Source organism: Glycine max, chromosome 8, assembly GCF_000004515.6.
Source record: "Glycine max cultivar Williams 82 chromosome 8, Glycine_max_v4.0, whole genome shotgun sequence".
In the NCBI taxonomy this organism is placed as follows: domain Eukaryota; kingdom Viridiplantae; phylum Streptophyta; class Magnoliopsida; order Fabales; family Fabaceae; genus Glycine; species Glycine max.
This window is the reverse complement of record NC_038244.2, coordinates 22,271,624-22,292,819: the sequence shown is the minus strand read 5'-3', so window position 1 is coordinate 22,292,819 and position 21,196 is coordinate 22,271,624. Positions and strand designations below refer to the sequence as shown.

The window sequence follows — 21,196 nt, the reverse complement described above, 5'->3', positions numbered from 1 at the left end:
TTTGGTCCAATGAAACCTACTAATATTTAGGTCAGAAAAAATTACTGATATTTTTTTTCCAATAAAAAAATATTGACATTTTTGTCTAACAAAAACTTAGTGACATTAATGTCCAAAAATGGTATCTTATTGACATCTTCGTCCAATGACAAATTTGTCCCTCTATGTCATGTAGTCTATTTTATTAATGGAGATAGACAGAAGTTAACGATTGGATATATTTGTCGTACTTTTTATACTTTTGAAGACTAAATTTTATATTTTTATATTTCAGAAACACATTTATATATAAATGATACATTAAACAAAATGACTATTTAAAAAAAAAAATGGAAAGAGAGAAGAACAAATAGAGGAGACTAGTCCTCTCTTAGATCCAACTCAAACAAACAAGACACTCCCTTGTTTGTGGCCTGTGTTGTGTACGAAGACAGAAGAAACACAACGTGCTTTAACACGTGCTTTTTCAAGCCCATTGGCTCCAACACTTCTCTTCTTCTGACTTCTCTACTCTAACTTCCTCAGTTATCTTCTTCTCTGTTCGTTCTTCTTCTGAAGAGAGAGAAAGAAAGAAAGAGAGAGACTTTCTTCTTTTCTTTCTCTCATTTCTCAATGAAAGGGGAAGTGAAAATGAAGTCAAAGATGAAATGGGTTGGTCTGCTCGGCCTTGTGCTCTCGGCTTTCTCTATCTTCATTCATTTCCTCCTTGCTAGATTCACTCAAATGGGTGTTGCAGAATATGAGTCCTCTGTTACAATCTTCTCTTGGAGACCCGTCTTTGAGAAACCAATTCCCCCCACAAATGTAAAATCTTCTATTCACACAAAGATCTCACCTTTTTATCCAAATTTCAAGTGTTTTTTTTTTCTTTCTTTGCATTGCTTTGGTAACCCCCTATATTCTGGGGGAGTGTTCGTGGTTCAAAATTTTGGCTTTGTTCTCCGGAAAATGACAATGGTTTTGTGTTGCATTTAGTGTCATTTTCTGCATAGGGTCTAGTCAGATGCTGTGCTTTGTTTTTGTTTTTTCTCTAAGTTAATGGAAATTCACTCAGCATTGAACAACGCTGTTTTTTGTTCATTGGCTTGGATTTGTCGGTTGCTACGTTTAACTGAATTTGGAGTACGATGTAGCTCCTATGTATTCGGAGTCATAGGCTATTGAGCTTTTGGACTTTGTTTTCATCTGTGTGCAATTTTTTTTCGGTTTCAAAATTTGTTGTTGTTATTTGTGCTGCAGACTCCCTCTTATAGAAAATTATGGGGTCCGGTGAAGCGTCTTGAATCACTATATCCGGATTCAAATCCACGAGGACATTATGCTGGTGAGTTCAACATTTCATCATAGTGCTCAACATTCTACTGCTTCAAACTTAACGAGGATTTTGTGCTGGTCTATTTGCCATTGATTTTTCTGTTGACCAAACTTGTGAACTTTTGCTTCTTTTTTTACTGGTTGTCTATTTACCAAAATGAGTTGAGTATTTGATTCTGAACTGTACATAGAAAAGGTATGTATAGAAAATTTTAGGATGAGTTGGCTCTTTTGTTGTAGCTTCTTTTACACTACTATAAGAAATGGACTTAAGATTATCTGGTTATGTAAGCATATGCTGTGCCTCTATCATATATAACCATGTGATTTGATATTGTGTGACTGAGACTCAAATTCCCTTCTGTTTAGTGTCTCTTCTCGAGGCAAAATTGGCTTTCTCTCTTTCGGCTATGGATGGGGAAGCAAAGCATGATGTTGGTGTCTAAATGTGTGTACCATCCCAATCCTTAGAGTAGTACTGCATATGTCTGTCTTTCTCATTGCTGAGCAATAATATCACCTATAATTAGATGCTTTTTTGTGAATATATGATATCAAATTATTTGAAGGGATCTGTGGAGTTTGGACTTTCATTTGTGTAGTCCATAATAATGTCTCCTGCAAGAAAGTTTGACCAGTATGATCATTTGCCCTGATTTTTTTTTTTTGTCTCAACCCGTGCATGTGTATTTCTTTTCATTTTCTGTGATGTTTTATATGTACCAAGATTTTCAGATTTTTGTCACTCATAGTCACAAAGATTTTACCATGCAAATTATCAAATATTTGATCTTAGCTAATGTTGCTCACCATTCACTCACTTTGCATTTGATCTTGTTTCTCTATATTTTTGTAGATAAGATTTATCTTAATTTAAATACCATTGCCTTTATTGTCGTACTTTGGATTATATGTAAAACCAAACAAGGTCTTTGCAGGAAGGAGGAAGCTTGTATTTCTGTAAATTACTGTTAATCCTTTTATATCTCTCTCTCTGAAAGAAAACATGTCTCTCTTTCCTGACAGATCCTGTTTCAGAAACAAATGGGTTTATTTTTGTCCGGATACAAGGTGGTTTTCATGAGATCAGGAATTCGGTAAGGGTATCAAGTTTCAGTTTCTGTATCCTATTATATTTAAATCACATCAAACTTAAACTGTAGCATTATCTGTTTTTTTCAGATATGTGATGTTGTTGTGGTTGCTCGACTTCTCAATGCTACATTAGCTATGCCTGAGATCCAATCAACGACCAGCAGCAAGGGAATAAGGTTAGTTACTATTCTTTCAAGGAATTAAAGCGTATATTTGACTCAGTCTAATGTGATATAATTATGTGTTTAAACTATTTCACTATTTCTTTGTATAATTATTTTTATCCAGTTCTCAGTTCAAGAGTTTTGCATACCTATATAATGAAGAGCAATTTGTCCTCTCATTAGCAAAAGATGTCACAGTTGTGAGAACTCTTCCTAAAGATCTGAAAGGTGCAAGGAGAAAGAAGGAAATTCCTGTTTTTAAAGTTCCATATTCAGCATCACCTTTTTATTATTTTCACCATGTTCTCCCTGTATTAAAGAAGCATTCGGTGGTTGAACTAGTTGTTTCTGAAGGTGGATGCTTGAAGGTAAATGCAGCTTTCGCTTAACCTATTAAATCTATAACCTGTTTTGATCTAAATTTTTCCTACAAATTTCAAATGCAAAGGTTTATTTGTGCGGACTTGTTTATTTTTGTTTGAATGGAATTGACTAAGCAAAGATTCAATGGATTAGTAAGCCCCCTTTCAGAGTGCAATGTAGTTGATCATTTTGTTCACGTTGCCAATGTTCTTGGGATTGAATTTTGATGAAACTTATTTGAAAACTAATGCACACTGTCAATCTATTAGTTTTGGGCATCCTATGAGGTGATGAAGGACAATTTAGATGCGGGTCATAATTTGAGGAACTTTCTTTTATGACTTTTTAGGGATTTATATTCTTAATTTCTGAATTGGGGGGTTGCTTGTGATGAGCTTATTTCAAACGACTACCCAATTGTTTGCCATATTGAGTGATATACTGCATTCATGCTGCTATCTTCCTTCTATATCTAGTTTCAGCTTACTGTCTTCCCTTTTCCTTTGCACTATGTCTCCTCTTGTTCTACAATCTACACTGTGCAGGTTGTTTGTTTAAATTGGTTCTTATTGTGCCTTTATTAAATGTGCCCATAAATGATTATTTCTCTTTGCTTCCCCTCCCTTCTTAGGCCACTCTTCCTCCCAATTTTGAAGAATATCAAAGGCTGAGATGTAGAGTTTCTTTTCATGCTCTTCAGTTTCGGCAGGAAGTCCAGGAACTTTCTGCTAAGATTTTGCAGAGGCAAGAGGAATTTCATTGCCACCTCTCTTTCAAGTTTGTTCTTCTCCTTCGTACTTTTTCCCTTCTTTTGGCTTATGAATATTTCCTGATATGATTGTAGATTGCGAGCTCCTGGTCGTCCATTCATTGCATTTGACCCTGGCATGACTAGAGAATCTTTAACGTATCATGGTTGTGCAGAACTATTCCAGGTATATGATCAACCTGTGATAACTTCATCTTACTCTTCCTCAGCTTATCATATATGAGCTATGATGGCCATGAATTCTTTTCTAGGATGTACATACCGAACTTATTCAACACAAACGATCATGGATGATAAAACGTGGGATTGTCAAGGGGAAGCTTTCAGTCAACTCAGCTGAAGAAAGACTAAAAGGCTCCTGTCCTTTAATGCCTCAGGAGGTAAGAAAATATTTTTAAATTTTAGATAGTCAAATTGTTCATTGTCAATGAATTGGTTGGATAAACTTGGCAAACTTTGGTCATTCACATTTGTTGCCAATTTATACTAATGCCATATATTTAGAGAGAGAGAGAGAGAGAGAGAGAGAGAGAGAACTACCCTGTGACTTATTATATGCTCTACCATTCTGATCTCTTGCAGATTGGTATTCTTCTTCGTGCTTATGGATACTCGAAGGATGCAATTATATATGTATCTGGAGGAGAAGTCTTTGGTGGTCAAAGAACATTGATTCCTCTTCATGCTATGTTTGAAAATGTCATTGATAGAACTTCTCTAAGCACTCCTTGGGAGATGATTAGGCTCTATGGGAAAGAGGTGAACCTTGTTGATACTCCTGGACCGCCACCTTTTGTTGAAGAAGTAACCAAGCATGCAGCTTGGAAAAGTGCAGGTCCACGTCCTCGACCACTTCCTCCACCTCCAGCTAGGCCGAAATCATACAACATAGAAGGTTGGTGGGGTTGGGTAGCTGAGAGTGATAATGAGCCTGATAGTACGGTTATCGAACTGAGGACCAATGCCCATAAATTACTATGGGAGGCTATCGACTACGTGATTTGTGTTGAAGCTGATGTTTTCATCCCTGGATTTGACCGAGACGGGAAGGGGCATCCAAATTTTGCTAGCTTGGTGATGGGGCACAGGCTCTATCTGTCAGCTGCATCAAAGACATTTAGACCTGACAGGTACTTGCCTCTATTTTTTGAGCGTATATTTTGAATGTATGTAAAAGCGATTTTTCCCCTTGGAAATAACTCTTAAAAACCATACAGAATGTTTTTATAATCAGCCAAGTTAGATATCAAATGCTTGGAAGTTCCAATTCTCTCTTATATTTTAGAAAGTTAGTAACTAAAGATAAAACACATAAGGTTGCTGGTGTTTCCAAATAAAGCCTGAATATAATGTTTATTGTCAACTGCGCCATTAAAAATCCAAGACAACCTGCAATGCATTAGAGCATGATTTGGGAACTTTGCTAAATTCATGTGTAATTATGAAACAGAAGCTTCAGTAATGCCATTTAAAGTTGAAGATTTGCAATTTTAAATACTTTGTAATCTTACTTGCACTGGTGCAGAAAGGAAGTGGCTAAACTTTTAGATGAGATTCGGGACCACGGGCATCATGCAAATCATACATGGCTAGAATCAGTTCGCAGGCATCTGAAAAAAACATTACTTGATGGAATTATGGAAGCATCAAATAAATCAAAACTACTATCCTTTCTCTCTCATCCAGTCCCTGAATGCTCTTGTTCACGTGATTCCTTTGAAGTATCAAAGAATTCTTCTAGCCCTCTTACTTCCCAATTAGTGACATCTCTTGGTGTTGCTCACCGGTGTCCTGCATGGATGGACACTGGTCCAATTTCTCAATCAAAAGATAAGGAAAATGAGGAGGACGTATATGAGGATGATTCTGTATCTGAGTTATTCTTTAAACAAAATGCTGAAAATCATGAAGGTGATTCAGAAGTAAACATTAAAGAAGAAAATCAATTTGAGGATCAAGAAGATGACAGTGGGGAAAGATGACCATCAAGTTCATTGTTGATGGTTCATCTGACAATAATGGATTTGCATTCTTCAGATTCATGTACATAATTGTTGCTTCCAACTGATGCTTACTGGATTCAGTTTTGGGTGAGAGAAGCACCGAAGCCATATAAATGTGGCTCTGAAACTCTGATTCAGAAAAGACGTTCACTAGCTGAGAATCATCTTATGACATTAGTGTTTTTTTCTTTGGCTCAAGTCCTCAAATATATAGGCTAATTTGTTGACCACATGTCAGTTTTGATGTAACTTTCCATGATCTTCGTAGTTAATATTAAGTTTAGTGCAGTTTGAATTCTTTGCCAGTAAAACTTTCTAGTTTATCTCTGCTGCACATACTCAGACTGTATTTATTTAACTCCATTTTTGTACCTGATGAGAGAAGTAAATCATCACGCATTTTATTTATTGAATGAGTAGAACAAAGATATGACATTATGGTATTATAAATTTTCTCCCAACTTCTCTTTCAAGTAAACCTCTACCCGGTCCCTAAGATTGTAGCCATGATTTACTTTAGTTCTTGATTTTATAAAACTCAACCTTTTTAATTTTACAAAAGGTTTTATAATTTCTTTCACTTTAGACATTCTTTTACTATTCTTTTTATTGTAATTAAGGATTAAAATATATGAATTTTAGCAAAATTTTATGAAGTCGGGAACCAATGCATAAGTGTTGTAAAATTTAGATAATAAAGTGAATAACATTTATAATCTTAAGAATGAAGGCTTGGTATTCTTTCTTGTATGTACGTGGAGACTAAGATTAAATGCCTATAATCTTAAGCATCAAAGTGGAGGCATTGGCATATCATTCAGAATGGTGTTTGTTCAGTACCTAAATCAGGTTTATATGGTGTACCAATACGTCCAAATGTGGTCTGCAAAACTATTGTGTTGCGCGACTTCCTTATGAACCAGCATGTCACTGCAAAGAGCATATGATCTGAGACTCCATGTCCATTGCCGGTGTGCGTAAGCAGGTAGTGCCATCGAGGGTGAAGAAGTCCTGAGATCGATCTAGTTGTAGCAAGCTCCGAATTGGCCTCGCTCTATGATGGCAATCTCAAAGCATATACAACAAACTCTCCTTCTCAACTCAACACTTGTTACAAGAACAATCAAAAGAAGCTTACACGATAGGAAAGGAAAAAGAAAGTGTTTAATAATTTTTTGGTAGATGGAGGGAACAGACCAAGGACTAGCTGTGAGCTGGTAGGATGAGCAGAAGGCTCATGGTTAAGCCATTGATTGGTAGAGTTTTAGGCCAGATTGTGAGTAACTCCAAATAACTGAATCAATTGAGGTTCTGTCAAGAAAAATGACTGATCATTTTCATCTTGAAACCTGACTGAAGGAATGAATGAGATCTCATGATGGAGGTCCAAGTATATCAATCTACCCTCTGAGGGTCGAACATGCATGATGGGAGTCTCATGCAAATCCTTTGTGGATAATAGTGGACCCACAGTTTTTGTGCTTCATGCATAATAGTCCATGAATGCTTTTCTAACAAGGCTATGATAGAAGCTGTAGTTGATATCTATCTATCTATCTATTGTTTTCTCTTGCTTGCAACAGTTTGACGCATTCAATTTGCATAACTTAGGGTATATTTGGATATACTTTAGGGGCCTCAAACATATATTTAGAATTCTAAAGTCTAAATTACGTTTTGTATGATCTTTGGATTCCTCTCAAATTAATTTTGTTTCCTACCTTTGTGACTAATTTGACTTTGAAGCAAAAGCAACAAATGAGTGACTTTCTAAGTAAAAGTACTTTTGATTTGTGTTTTTACAATAACAACGTACTTTTGATTAGTATATCCTAACGGATTTCATTTTATCAAATGCTTTTGAACAAAAAATATGCAAATATAAATCAAATTATAATAAATTCTTTTATTTTTATCAAATTTAAGTCCACAACGTACTTTTGATTTAAATTTATATGTATAAACTTTAATCCAAATCCAAACATGTACTTAATTCACTTCGATACTGATACTAACGTTAGAGCACTTGACAAATGATAATATTGATAATGATTATCAATTTTTATGGCTTATTACCAGAACATTTTTTTAGGTGACACTACTTTAACAAGTTCTGGATACAAGTCATTTTAGTCAAGTAATCTCATTTTAAACAATTTTTTTAGATAGTATTGTCTAATTTCTTAACAAAATTTTGATTTGACTTGTACAACTTAATGTAAATCTCACGTGTAAACTCTCATACAGACTCAGTCTGGTGAACATAGCCTCCAAGAACTAGTATTGATACGAAAATTATCCATTAATGAAATGTCAACTATGTATATATGCCATTAAAATATCAAGCAGACTGGAAGACATTGGAATGGAAGATTGAAGTAGAAGCAGGCATAAGCATATGTAACATTTTATTTCAGAATGTCTTAGTCCCAAAACCAGAATCGTGAAATTTACATTTTATCTGGCTCTAACCAGCATGGCAAAAATGAACCGGTCCACCCAATCCCTCTTAGGCTCTTACTCTCATCCGAAGACAAAAAAAGAAAGAAAGAAGAAACTCCTGACAAAATGAACACGAGAGGAATCTCTAGCTTGCTTCTTGTCTGAGCCGCTTTGAACTTTGTTCAGAATCAATATTGCAGTAATCAACCCCGGAACGTGCTATTGCTGGGTTGCTCACAAATTGGTTTTCATGGCCCTGAATGAACAAATAATATATGGTATTAAACTATTAATTTTAGAATTTAATTAGAATGCACCGAGAGTCATCCAATTATGGATTGACATATATGATATGATTATTGACTTTAATAATTACCTTAAAAGTTATATTTAGATTTTAGAGTGATTTCTAATTAGTTAACAGCGTAGAAGTTTTTTATATTAACAGTATCAAAATTAAACTCTTAATTTTAATAGGAAATAAGAGATTATGATGTAACTCTTAGAACTATTAACTGTGATATACTTGGTTGACTAGTTCTAAATTGGCCAGTTCAAATATAAAGAGATATACATCGGCAGCAATTTCTTCTTACTCTCTCTTTCTAATGAATAATACTGTCATATACTAATTCTATGTCAAAAGGGCAATAACAATGTTGCAAAATATCTTCAAAAAATAATTCAAGACTGAACAAACTTGGTGCCAAAAAATGAAGTATAAACGAACCTTTGAAGTATATGCAGAGGGGATCAACCCAGAATTTGCTCGTCTCCCCACATCAATTTGCACTGAGACATTAGTCTGGGACATATCTACGCCCGAAGAGTGCAATGCTTGCGTGAGAGAATCTAAAATTCTGTTAAAACACATAAAAACTTGGTCAACAGTGGCAGAAATGATATATTCACTTCAACAGTGCTTGAGGTAATCGACTCAAATGCTAAACAATTAATTTCCAAAGGTACAGTTGCACCACTTATTTTTGTATCATATAAGCAGGTGAGAAAGAAAACAATGTCAACAGCAACAAGTTTGTGGGAACCTCAAAAATTTCTCATGCCAAATTTCCTCCCCATTTTTTGAGGATAGATTCTCATGCTCAATTCTAAGTACCAGTGGATTTCCAATAATTTGTTGTTTGGTCATATTCACAAAATTTGCATCAATAAAGTCAGATTGCAAAGAGTATTTGACAAGATTCAAGTGGAGAAAAAGATGCGAAAAATTTATTGATCATCAAACTATCATAGCATATTACACCAAGCCACTAGGTATCATCCCTAATCGCCTTATGATTCGAAGTGGTACGGAAAGCTTAATCATTTTTAAGATAGAAGGAACTGGCTATCAGATTTCAGAAATGTAGTCATTGAATCAATATATATGGCAAACAATTTAAAAAAAGGATGGGGGAATGGTCATGTTCATGTGTGCGCACACACACTGTTCACCCTCACTAGATGTAGTTTCAAGCAAATAATTAACACACGATTGGTGAAGAAAAACTACTGTTGAACTTATATATGAAACTCACCCCTGAGAATAGGCACTTGAGATGCTATCTGATCCACTTTCAATCACCAGCTCCTCCTGTTCCTTCATTGTATCATTATGTGGAACAATATAGTTGCCCTTGCTTTGTTTATTAAGCCACAATTGAGGCTGGGTATGGGAAGGCATGTTAACATTAGATACAGGTTCCTGCAGATGTTGGGTTGCCATACCACTGCTAACAATTGGATCAAACATGTCCAATCGCATTTGCATGGGAAGCGGAACTGCTTCTGTAGTTGAACCAGGGGTGTGGTCCTTCTGAATAGTTGTCATTGAGAAGTCAGATTCTATCAGGTTCTGTACATTTTTGGGCAACAATGGAGAGACATTGTTATTTTTCTCATCAACAGACCCATTTTGTGAAGCTTGAGAAGGATCTGTAGTATTTTCTGCAGGCCCATGATGATTTCTCTGGTAAAAACAGACAAGAATAATAAACTTCAGATTGTTACAATTTCAAGACACTAAGCCACAATGAACCATTGTGACAAATAGATCACTGAAGTTGCCACAATGCCATTCCATAACTCGTTCAAATAAGCAAATTGGGCTACTGGCTCTGGAAGAAAAAGGATATTGTAAATAAAAAAAGACAACTAGAGGCAGACATATGAATTCAAAGAAACAGCATGGTGAAATCCAAGCATGAAAGGAACTTATAAGAAATTTTAAGCAGTTGGCATCATGAGTACACGACATATGGCCATGTACATTGGTGTTCCAATCCATGTTGGTGACCCTACTTAGTGGGAATAAGGCTTCATAGTCGGTGTTCTTTCTTTTGCAGTCTATATAAAATGAATCCTTATACAATCAGAAAATCACAAGTCTCACAATGTTGAGGTGGCATTACTATCAGTCAGGAAAGCTACTATAATGCATACTTGCATTGCCATGCATAATTCATTTGCCCAACATTTCATAAATCAAGGTCCAGAGTATACAGACACGAAAAAAATATCACATTACACCATTCCAAATAACTTTACCCATGGAGTTAATTTCGTGGGCTCCTGATTCCATCCTTCATAAGTCTGTTCATAAATTTGTATTTTTTCCTGTAGGAACTGAATATACTCAATGACCTGCATATATAAATAAAGGGGGGTAAATTGCTTAATTAAGTTCACACAAAAATATAATTAACCATTAAGATGTACACAAGAAACAAATGATTGAAAGTTGAACGAAGTACCTCCAACAAGAAGGATGCCTTGTCTCTTTTTTGATCATTTTGAGGTATGAGATCTCTCAGAACTTGAAACCTGGCTCAAAAACATATATTTTTTTTCAAGCAACCATATATTGCCAAATAATAAATAATAATATAGAATTAAATCAAACTTCCACTCAAAACCTACACAAACAATTAACAAAAAAATAAATAAATAAGTTTTTTTTTTCTTTCTTTAAAGCTTGCCTTTCGTTAATCTTGCTCCTTCTACGTTGCTCAGTTTCTGAATGCTTTGAACGATGAGGGTTCACCCTCTTCCCCGTGCTGGGTTCATCCACCTTCACTGCCAAGTCACAACGTAACAATAAATAATTGTGTTCAAAGTTGAAAATTGAATTGCAGAATGCAATTGAAGAGGTAAAAAGAGAAGAACTTTGAGACACCCATCAATGAATCAATCGATAAACCCTTGTGGGTGATGCACAACCAAACCAAACAGCGCACAAAGAGAGAGAGGGAAACCTTTGGAAGAGATGTTTCCAGTTAAGAGTTCTTCTTCATCATCTTCGTCGAATTCATCCTGATGCCCTTTCGCAGACCTAGCCATTTGTTTCTCCAGATGAAGAGAAGTACAACCTACCTAGTACCAGTAGTCTTAGGACACGACGTGTTTTAACTGAATCGATACCTCATCAAACCAAATCTTTTGATCAAACAAATCAATTTTGATCTAATTATCATAATATCTCAACCTAAGGTCTTCGCAAAAAAATTAACATATTTCAATTTTACATCAAGGTATTTTGAATATTTTAATATTTAGGGATAAAAAGACATATTTTAATCATAAATAAATAAATTTATGTAACATATGAATTCGGTTCAGTTAGATTTTATCGGATAATAAATGATGAAATTCATTACTAATAAAATTATTCCCTCTGGATGATATGTTTTCTTTATTTCTTTTAATTTGTCAATTCATGTATATATAATAAATTTTGGTGGACATTTAAGAAAAATGATTCCACATGTATTAATGATTAGAATAATTTATTTTAAAATCCTATTAAAAATAATTATATTATAAATTAAGATTATTCACACACGATAATTGCCAAATCTCAGGCTCTCTAATACAGTTTTTTCCCTATATTTTTTCATTTTACTTACTTTATCTTTTGATTATTATTTTTGGTCAATCAATTTATCTTTTTATTATACATCCTTATTTAGTCGAATAAGATTTTTTTTATTAATCATGATATTAATATATGGACTATAAAGTATTTATCATAAAAAAATTACTAATTTTCTATGGGAGACTATAAATACACACACAAAATGACTATTTCATGTTATGTGTGGTTGGAGGAACATGGTGAGGTGCAAGATAATGTTTGCGGCACGGATTCTGGTTCCATGGAAAAAGACTTGGTCGTATGAGATACTTGTTTTGGCGTGCTCTTTGTGGGTCTATATGGGTGCATCGAAATAAGGTGATTTTTAAAGGTGTCAATCCTGCAATCCTATGTCTTTGCACAAATTCAATGGATATCTTAGGTGTGGTTTAGATATAAAGAATTATATTCAAGTGACCTTTGGTTCCCTAATTGGTGTTTGAATCCTTGGGATTGTCTTCGGTGTATATGACTTTGCTTTTTGTTAGCATAGCCAAATGGTCTACATTCTGACTATCTTCTCTTTGTACATTCTTTCTATTGACAACAATCTCAGATCACATTTCATGTCTTATTAATAAATTATTTTTGCCTTAAAAAAATATGAATATTTTTCTACTGACACAATTTATTTCATATTTAAAATCAAAATTCAAATAATATTATTATAAATAATAAAAAATTCTTTAAAGTATCTAACATAACTGTACAATAATATATCACAAATATTTCAATTTATAGATTTTTTTTTAGATTAGTTTGTTATCACAAATCCCAACCCTATGTTTATTATATATTTATTTTTAAAATAAAACTTTTTTTTTCTAAAATAAAACTTTGGAAATATAAATCACTTCGTTTTAAACCTAATTATCTAAAATTAAATTTATATTTACTCACCTAAATACTCGTGGCAGCCATTATTTATCGCCCCACAGATACCAAAGAATAGAGGCATAAAGTTCAAACTTAATTAACATTAGGATATCCTGCGTGCTTACTTAATTACAAGCCAACCCCTTTAGTTCGTGTATATTTTTAGTTTCATAATGTGGATCAAGTTCGCAACAGAGTAAAAAATATAATACTATTCCAGGATTCTGGTATTTCTATATGTTTTCTTTTCTCATTTTTTCTTTTTTTTTCCTCCTCTTTTTTTAACTTTCTTTTATCCCATTTTTTTATAACTGAAATTTCAAATTCTGTCCTTTTCCGCATCTAAATTTTTAACATGAAAAAGATTTTCATCGATTTGAAATTATCAAAAGAAAAGAATAAAAGTTTTTTTAATTTTATCCAAGGGGAAATGCACCCTGTCAATCTTACAATAATAAATAACTTTTCCCTTCGAATGAGTTTACATATAAAATTTGTTGTTATGATATCATCCAAAATTATAACAACTTTTAGGAGCTGAAGCCAGCTTAGTTGAGGGAACAAGAAAACCCTGAATTTCGTTCTTTGTTTGCATCAGGTGCAAGTAAGAGTTTTTTTTTTTTTTTTCTTTTTCTGACAGCTGCTAGTCAGTGAGTATTATTCTATTGTACCTTTTTTTTTTTTTTTTTTATAATACATTGTACTTTTTCCTTAATAACATGGGATGTTAGGTGATCTTAATTGGACTCTCCTCCTTATCTCCATCTAACTTTTCTTTGGGTTTTTATAAAAAGTTTTGCAATAACATCACTTAAGAAGATTGTAATATGTTGGAATTTGGTGTAGACTAAACATAACAAATGATATGTGATAGAAAGAGAAAAAAATAAAAATGATGAAGTGTATAGAAATATTTATATGTTATACTTATTATTCTTATAAATTATTCTAGAAAGAGCACCAAATTAGAGTACCAACCAGACATAAAAGCACCAAAACGGGGCCTAAATTAGAATTGAAATGATACGTGTAAGTCAACATAATGCAAAGAAACATTCAATAAAAATGTCCTCGGCTGGAACAATCACATGACACTTAATAGATGTTAAAATTAAATTAGATTTACGGTAGGATTTAAAAATTAAAGGTTTAAATATTTTTTTATCTTTATAAAATTATTTTTTTATATTTAATCTTTATAAATTATGTTTGATTTTTTTAATCTTTAAGAAATTTTAGATAATACTTTTAACAGTAACAAAATATTATCTAAAGTTTTTTTAAGAATTAAAAACAAAACAAACATAATTTATAAGAATTAAAAAAAATTGTAAGAATAAAAAAAACATTAAATTAAAGTAGTAAAAATATATTTAAGAAAAATTAAAATACCAAAATTGCTAATATATGTAAATATATAGTGTATCTCTTAATTATTAAAAGACATTTTTTCGCAAGAGCATTTTAGGACTAATGTAATGTCTTCTATTTGAACTCCTCCTTAACACTATGTGTGTCACTTCATGTAGCAGTGCAAAGCGAAAAGGCATATGAAGGGAAGATTCTATCATCTTAATTAAATAGAAATCAATAATTAACAAAAAAAAAATAATAGAAGTCAACACTCAATATCCATCCACTACTAGAGAAAGGTATTAGGCCATCACCAACCAACATAATTACTTGGACACATTTGCCAACGAGTAATGCTATTTTTATATACAATTGTGTTAGTGATTTTTAGGATAAAAAGAGAGATAAGAACAGATAAAAATATTAAATAAGATAGATAATGTGATTAAAAAAAGTATTATGAAAAATTGCTATCCATTATTCTATGCAAATATATGATTTTTCTAGTTTAAATGGAAACAAAAATATTGATACAAGTAATAGGCTAGGATCTTACAAAATAATTTATCAAGATTTAAGACTATGGAGCTTTAAGAGCATCTTTAATGTTAGATGTTGAATAAGGATTTTGTGTTCAATATTTGGTCTTGCATTAAAGGTAATATCGAGATCTCTAGAGTGAAAAAATGAGTTTTCATAAAAGAACCGTGAAGATCTCTGGACAATGTTAAAAAAATAAAAAATTACAAACATAATCAACAAACCAACAATCAATCCGTGGGAACAAGAAAAAACAATGAAAGAAGGAAAAAAAAAAAAACAAGATAAAAAATGCAAGAATATAAGAGGAAGAAAAAAAAATACTTTTTTTGCGTGAATGTTTGGAGGTTGCAGTGGCGGAAGGAAGGAGAAGAGGGATAGGAAGGGGGAAGGCCCCTAAAGGGGGAGAGAGAGGGGGAAAGGGACGTCGCGGGAGGGGGAGGGAGAAAGTGTAGCATGGGAGATAAAGTGGCGGAGAGAGAGGAGGAGGAAAAAGTGAGAAGAGTGGGAGATGAAGAGAGACGAGAGAGCTAGGACGAAAAAGTGAAAAAAAAGAGAAAAAGGGATTGAAATTTAATTATTATTTTTATATTAATGTTAGGTTCATTTTTTTATTTCTTGATATTTATTAATTTTTTTAATGTTTTATTAAAATTAATTATATTTAATTTAATAAATAAAAAAAATTAAAAGTGAAATCACGTGAGATTGAAAAAAAATATTTAAGATTTTAAAATAAAATTTACGGTCAAAGAAAAAAATAAAATAAATATTAAGAAATCTTTAATCTTACGTGGGACCCACCCAAAAGTAAGATCCCAATTTTAAATATATCACTAAACATGATCAAAAGCTCTAAAAGTCCTAACTTAGAATGTTGCATGTGTTTGCTGAAGTGAAGTGATCAGCTTGCAAAATTAAAAGTAATCGTGGCCAATCAGAAGCAGACAAGCAGTATGATGGAAAATATTTTTCTTTAAGGAAAGCATGGAATTAAGAAAATTACTTAATTAATCAACAAATCGGATAAAGTTTTATGGAAAAATGAATATTCTTGGAAGGTGATCTCGGTGATGCTTTTTCCTAGAAATTCTAAGCCTTTTTGGATCACTAACTCATAAATACTATCCTCATTCCTCCAGGCACCAAAATTGAGTATTAGTAAATTTGGGATCTGTGAATGATGGATTAAATAAAACAGATGGCATGTCTCCGTATTTTGGTTAAAATATGAGGCACTTGTTGAGGACCAATGATCATTACGTAAACATCCAGTTTTTACTGTTACAATATAAAATTGGAGTTGAAGTTTTCAACAGTGCCATCCTTGACTTTACAAAGTTGGAGATGACATGGCTTTCCCTTGTGGACCCCACCAAAAACATTGGGATGCAAAAATCAACCAAAACCAACAAACCCAGCACTTCAGAGAGGAAAAAGTAGGCATAAGGTAAATCAAATGACATGGAGGTAAAAGATATCAATTTAAGTAGTTAAACTATGATTAATGAAAGTATAGACATAACAATATAAAAGCCTTAAATTTGTCAATGTTTAATATTAATAATTTTGAATTGACTACTAATTTTTTAATAACCAATCATATTTATCTTAACTACAATTCATCTTACGCTTACCTAAATCACTAACTAGCTATGCTAGTTGTTATCACATGTAAGAATAGAAATGTTGATAGGATAGTGTGTATGCAACCTTATTAATTACATGTTGATAGCTATTTTGTAACTAAGGCAACTATGTCTCTGTCAACAATCAAGGCTTATCCTTAGTTGTTCTTTGGATAATGATCCAGAAAAATATCACGATGCTAGTGCCTAATTATGACTTCGGGCACTCCAGCAACCAAATCAATCGCTGACACTCATGTGAGTCTTCCCAATTAAACTGTAGTTTGGTCTACAAACATAATGTACAATTATCTGATGCAGTAATATGCAATTAAAATTTCTTAATACAGAAGGAGAAACAAAATTCATTGCTGGTTGTTCTACATCATTGATGTGCGCAAGGCTCAAATATGTAGAATATGGTAAGGTAAAGAATAATTCTAAATTTTCCTATAATAACTTATAACCTTTTTTTTTTTAAGGAGATTATAACTTTTCTTATTAAACGAAAAAAAATAATGAATGCCTTTTATGATTTTAAAGTATAAGTTACATGCATTTAATTCTTTATTATGAAAATTAGTAAGAAAACATAGTAAAAGGATATATTACTATTTGTATGATAAGGAACTATCTATGGAAATATTACTAGAGAAATAAAGTAATCTTATATCTTTTGCACTTCTTTGCATTGAGGAAGATGTGACGCCATTTTGCCATTTCTTTATACAAGAACTAGTTCCCTAAAACAAGAAAAATATATTATTTGGCAGGGGCACAGTTCCTTTAGTTCATTCAGAGCCTATTTCATGTACAGAATAATCAATAACAATTTCCTTTGCCTTCTGATTGAAAACGGTGATTAAATCAGAGCCAAGATTATGTGCTTTCTAATGGTTCATCTAACAATTGCAAACACTCCTGAGGGTTGGCATAAAAATAGTCTTCTTCTTTGGGTTTGTCTGGAATGATAATTCTTCTCTTGGGACTTCCCATACGATAGGCATGAGCTTCCTTCACAGCAGTGAAAAACTCATCCCAACTTAACAACCCGTTATAGTATTGGTCTATCAGGTTTACCAGAAGCCTTCTATCCAGTAGTATAGTTTTCTTGAATCCTAGAAATCTGAAGAGCAGCATGACTTCAGATAATTACCAAAAATAATTACACGTGATATCATGTAAATTAAATGAAAAATGAAGGGAAAAAGCAGTAAATAGTATATGCACTTTAGTTTGTTTACACCTTAAAAGTCATACTTGTCATGATTTCAGATTGGTTGGTAATGTAAATTTTTTTACATTCACAATGCATAGAAATTAAATTTAAGAAGTTATGGTTTTTTAGAAGAGTTTCATTATGTGACTTGTGTATTCTTTCATGATCATGAAATCTGCTTTTATTATTATCTAATAATGTAATAGGATGTGCCAAAAGTGCAAATAATTCTGTGAACTCTTCCATCATTATACATCTAACAAAGAATGAATGACATCAAAACATTTTTTCACCTCATCAAAGGATCAGACCACTAAGTAGATAACAGATAGAATGTAGAAAGACACAATGTTGGCAACAAGGTCATACCTGCGATGGCCTTCCACAACTTTAGCCATGTTCCCGTCATATGTTGGAATAAATATATCACTCTCTAGGGAGACAAGATAATCCACTGCAGCCATTTGCGAAGAGTGGTTTTGGAAATACATCAACTCTGAAGGTTCCAACAGAGTTTCTTTCCTCACCTATTTCAGTTAGAGAAAATGTTAGTAGCAACTGGTGATTTGCATATACATACAGCATATACTATTTACTTCCTTCTTCTTACCAGATTAGGAAACTCTCCTAGTAAACTTGCCATTCTTTTCTCTCCACCATATATTTCTCCAGAAGCAATATAAATTTGAACATTGTGATCTATTCCAAGTGCTGACAATACTAGGGCAGTTTCCTCAGGTGTTAAAGGGCACAAGCCTTCTTTCCTCTTAAGCTCAGAATTAATAACTTTTTCCTTCCAGCCAGGATATGCATATCTAAAAAATACCATTTTCCAAAATTACATTCAAAGGAAAACTAGAAAAACAAAAGGGATGTTGTAACACATTAATGCAAGATTCATATTACCTCATTCTTGTGAGTTCCTCCTCCTCTTTGCTGTCACAATCATGAGTACAGCCAGAGAACGCCAACATGTCCATCTCATATCTAAGATGAAGTGCAAGGAAAGGTCCCTTTTCCCTCAAAACCTTGACTATCCTTCTGCCAAGTTCTTCTATCTGAGTAGTAAACCTCAGAGCATTGAAGTTTACTCGGCATCGTAGCTTCTGAATCTCAGCAGGTAGTCCATTATTTGCAAGTCTAGCATCTGTTCTATTTAGGTGTATGACCTTGTGTTTCAGCAACAGAGGAAGGACCTGTTTAATTAGTTAAGGACAATTAGTTGCTAACTTGGAATAAAGAACTGAGTCAAAATCTGATAAGTGCAAAGATAATGTGAACCAAGCAAAATACCTGATTTTCATAGTATGAGATATTAGACCAGCTAATGGGTGGCATTGAGTATAATAATCCTAGTTCAACTCTTTTCTTGATCTTAGGTGGCAGTATCTTTATTATTCGAACCTCGTCTCTCAAGGAGGTAATGAAATGATCTACATCAAATATATCTTTGAAGTCACTGCCACATCAAGGAGACATGATATCACAGAAATGAAGATATTTCAATTATGTTAGTCCTAAAAGAAGGCGTTTCCAAAATTGAAGTTATTACAGAATGAATAATGTGCAAACCTTGAATCAGCCCAGAAAGAGGCTTTATCCAGCTCTGGAACTATGAGAGTGACATTTAAGTGTCTGGCAATAGCAACCATATCACATATCTGCAGGAAAAAAACCATGTGAGGAATAAATTTTTTTTTGAAAAAAATAGATCAGACTTTTAAAGTCAATAGTGATGTTGATTGCAGTAAAGATAACCAAACAAAGAACTTACTGCTGATCGCATTTGGTTGAGTCCACCATTGCAAGAAACCAGAAGATAACCATTATTCCTATAAATCCCTGATGACAGAATTATCAAATTCAAAAGAGATATGCATGAGAAATCATAAAATGTTAGCACAAAAGAAGAAAATTAAATGTGGGAAAGGGAAGGTTCAATCTTCAATGAGGGGGAAAAAAGAAAAAGAGCAGAAAACTGAAATCAGAAAGATTTCTGGAGAAAATACTACCAGCATCAAATCAGACAGCTCTACAAATCATTATTCATATGCCAATTTGTTTTTTTTTATATTTAAAAAAATCATAGTAGACAAAATAGGATTACAAATAACTATTCATAAGACAAGCTGGAGATAGAAGGTTGGCTCTGTGGTTGCAGAAGGGTGTGAAGGGAGGGAGAAGAGGTCTGTGGTTTGAATTCTCCAACTGACATTTCTAACAAACTAACATTTGCCCATAAAAAAAAAATTCATAAGACAAGCCAAGGACTTACTTTTGGGTGGGAGCACTGCCTTGGCTGGAGCCAAAAACTTATCTACAGATGGAGAACTGAAACAATAAGGCATGCCCCTTAACAAACTTGGTCCCAACAATTCTCCCAGTGCAATCAGCTGAACAAGACTAGTCCAAAGCAGCACAATTGTAATGGCCCTAGCCATCCACATCTTGATTCTAGGCCTTATAATCAAAGTCTCATGCTTCTCAACTTTGAGCTCCATCTTTATCCCCTTAGTGTCACAGCAGTAGTCCTTTCCCCATTTCAACACCATTATTTTGGTATCACACTATCACTTCAACTTAACTCTTCAAAATCTTATAAAACTCCTTGAACTTAGTGATACTTAATAAATGCCCAGAAACCAAGACTAAAGTATATAATGCCACTTCACCTTTGGATCCTCAAGCCTAAAATAAATGCTAATAAAGCCAAGCCAATTGACCTGTAGACTGTGGTTATTATTCTAAGGCCAAAAATGTTATCCACCCACCAGACAAGGTGATGCACTGCACTAACTCACATTACCTACACCTTGAAATTCCAAAACTTCCTTGACTACTTCTAACCTTTAAAGGGTTAAACAACAATTACAACATTGGCAATTTGGCTTTCATATGGCCATATTAGCTTCAAGTGTCAAATAATGAAGAAAATCTAGTAAAAGAAAATATGGGTTTCTATTCGAATTTCCTCAACTGGGAACACTTGAACACCAAACAAACAAATAACAGAAGCTACAAATTAAAACGGGAAAGTTTACGGAGTCACAATAGCAAATTCAAATGTTAGTCACGAGAGAGATGGTGTGGTGTGGCATTGTGACATGGCATCCTGGTTAACGGTAACAAATGTCACTTTCCATATTTTTTAATTTTCATTTTATTATTCACTTATTTTTTTTGGAAAAATAATATTAAGTTCTAATTTTTTTATTCATAAGAATTGAAAAGAAAGCTTACAACACATTCATATTATTCAATCAATTGAATTAGATCCTGTTAATTAATAAATTCTAATATTCTTGTGGTTAGGATATGTCTAGGTAGAATTATTCATTACACATTAAAAACATATCAAGGGAATGAAAAATGAATGAAATTATGAATACATAATTATGTTAATAACTTATAAAATTATTTTTTTTCAAGAAAAAATAATTTATCTAGGGTGGTTTCATTTGGGAAAACATTTATTTTTTTATTTTCCTTGTTTCTGTTTTTTAAAACTTTATATATA

The 21,196-nt window shown here is 33.2% G+C and overlaps 3 protein-coding genes across 3 annotated transcripts; 1 reads left to right on the top strand and 2 right to left on the bottom strand.

The window, feature by feature from the left end:
- The first annotated feature begins 377 nt into the window (after positions 1 to 377).
- LOC100778741 (O-fucosyltransferase 27) lies at positions 378 to 6,116 on the top strand. Its single transcript, XM_003530409.5, has 10 exons — positions 378 to 804; positions 1,240 to 1,324; positions 2,341 to 2,411; positions 2,497 to 2,585; positions 2,698 to 2,941; positions 3,568 to 3,680; positions 3,781 to 3,871; positions 3,957 to 4,085; positions 4,288 to 4,835; positions 5,231 to 6,116. The coding sequence occupies exons 1-10, from the start codon at positions 613 to 615 to the stop codon at positions 5,685 to 5,687; spliced, it is 2,019 nt and encodes a 672-aa protein (XP_003530457.1). The 5' UTR covers positions 378 to 612; the 3' UTR covers positions 5,688 to 6,116.
- Positions 6,117 to 8,089: 1,973 nt separating this feature from the next.
- LOC100791730 (transcription factor BIM3) lies at positions 8,090 to 11,640 on the bottom strand. Its single transcript, XM_003531839.5, has 7 exons — positions 11,405 to 11,640; positions 11,129 to 11,225; positions 10,904 to 10,973; positions 10,698 to 10,793; positions 9,689 to 10,119; positions 8,881 to 9,010; positions 8,090 to 8,406 (listed from the first exon to the last, which is right to left on the bottom strand). The coding sequence occupies exons 1-7, from the start codon at positions 11,487 to 11,489 to the stop codon at positions 8,296 to 8,298; spliced, it is 1,020 nt and encodes a 339-aa protein (XP_003531887.1). The 5' UTR covers positions 11,490 to 11,640; the 3' UTR covers positions 8,090 to 8,295.
- A 5,469-nt stretch (positions 11,641 to 17,109) lies between these two features.
- On the bottom strand, positions 17,110 to 20,731 carry LOC100778199 (rhamnogalacturonan I rhamnosyltransferase 1). Its single transcript, XM_003530408.5, has 8 exons — positions 19,955 to 20,731; positions 19,454 to 19,521; positions 19,252 to 19,340; positions 18,973 to 19,138; positions 18,586 to 18,875; positions 18,290 to 18,494; positions 18,049 to 18,206; positions 17,110 to 17,586 (listed from the first exon to the last, which is right to left on the bottom strand). Exons 1-8 carry the CDS (start codon positions 20,229 to 20,231, stop codon positions 17,340 to 17,342), a joined length of 1,500 nt encoding a protein of 499 aa, XP_003530456.1. The 5' UTR covers positions 20,232 to 20,731; the 3' UTR covers positions 17,110 to 17,339.
- Positions 20,732 to 21,196: the final 465 nt, after the last annotated feature.

Coding starts and splice junctions, on each gene's coding strand:
- LOC100791730 (XM_003531839.5), bottom strand. CDS start 11,489: ATGGCTAGGTCTGCGAAAGGGCATCAGGATGAATTCGACGAAGATGAT. Junction 11,226..11,404: donor TGGAAACATCTCTTCCAAAG/GTTTCCCTCTCT, acceptor GTGACTTGGCAG/TGAAGGTGGATGAACCCAGC. Junction 10,974..11,128: donor AGGAGCAAGATTAACGAAAG/GCAAGCTTTAAA, acceptor TTTTTGAGCCAG/GTTTCAAGTTCTGAGAGATC.
- LOC100778199 (XM_003530408.5), bottom strand. CDS start 20,231: ATGGTGTTGAAATGGGGAAAGGACTACTGCTGTGACACTAAGGGGATA. Junction 19,522..19,954: donor GGCAGTGCTCCCACCCAAAA/GTAAGTCCTTGG, acceptor TTCTGTCATCAG/GGATTTATAGGAATAATGGT. Junction 19,139..19,251: donor TCTTTCTGGGCTGATTCAAG/GTTTGCACATTA, acceptor TTGATGTGGCAG/TGACTTCAAAGATATATTTG.
- LOC100778741 (XM_003530409.5), top strand. CDS start 613: ATGAAAGGGGAAGTGAAAATGAAGTCAAAGATGAAATGGGTTGGTCTG. Junction 805..1,239: donor AACCAATTCCCCCCACAAAT/GTAAAATCTTCT, acceptor TTTGTGCTGCAG/ACTCCCTCTTATAGAAAATT. Junction 2,942..3,567: donor CTGAAGGTGGATGCTTGAAG/GTAAATGCAGCT, acceptor CTCCCTTCTTAG/GCCACTCTTCCTCCCAATTT.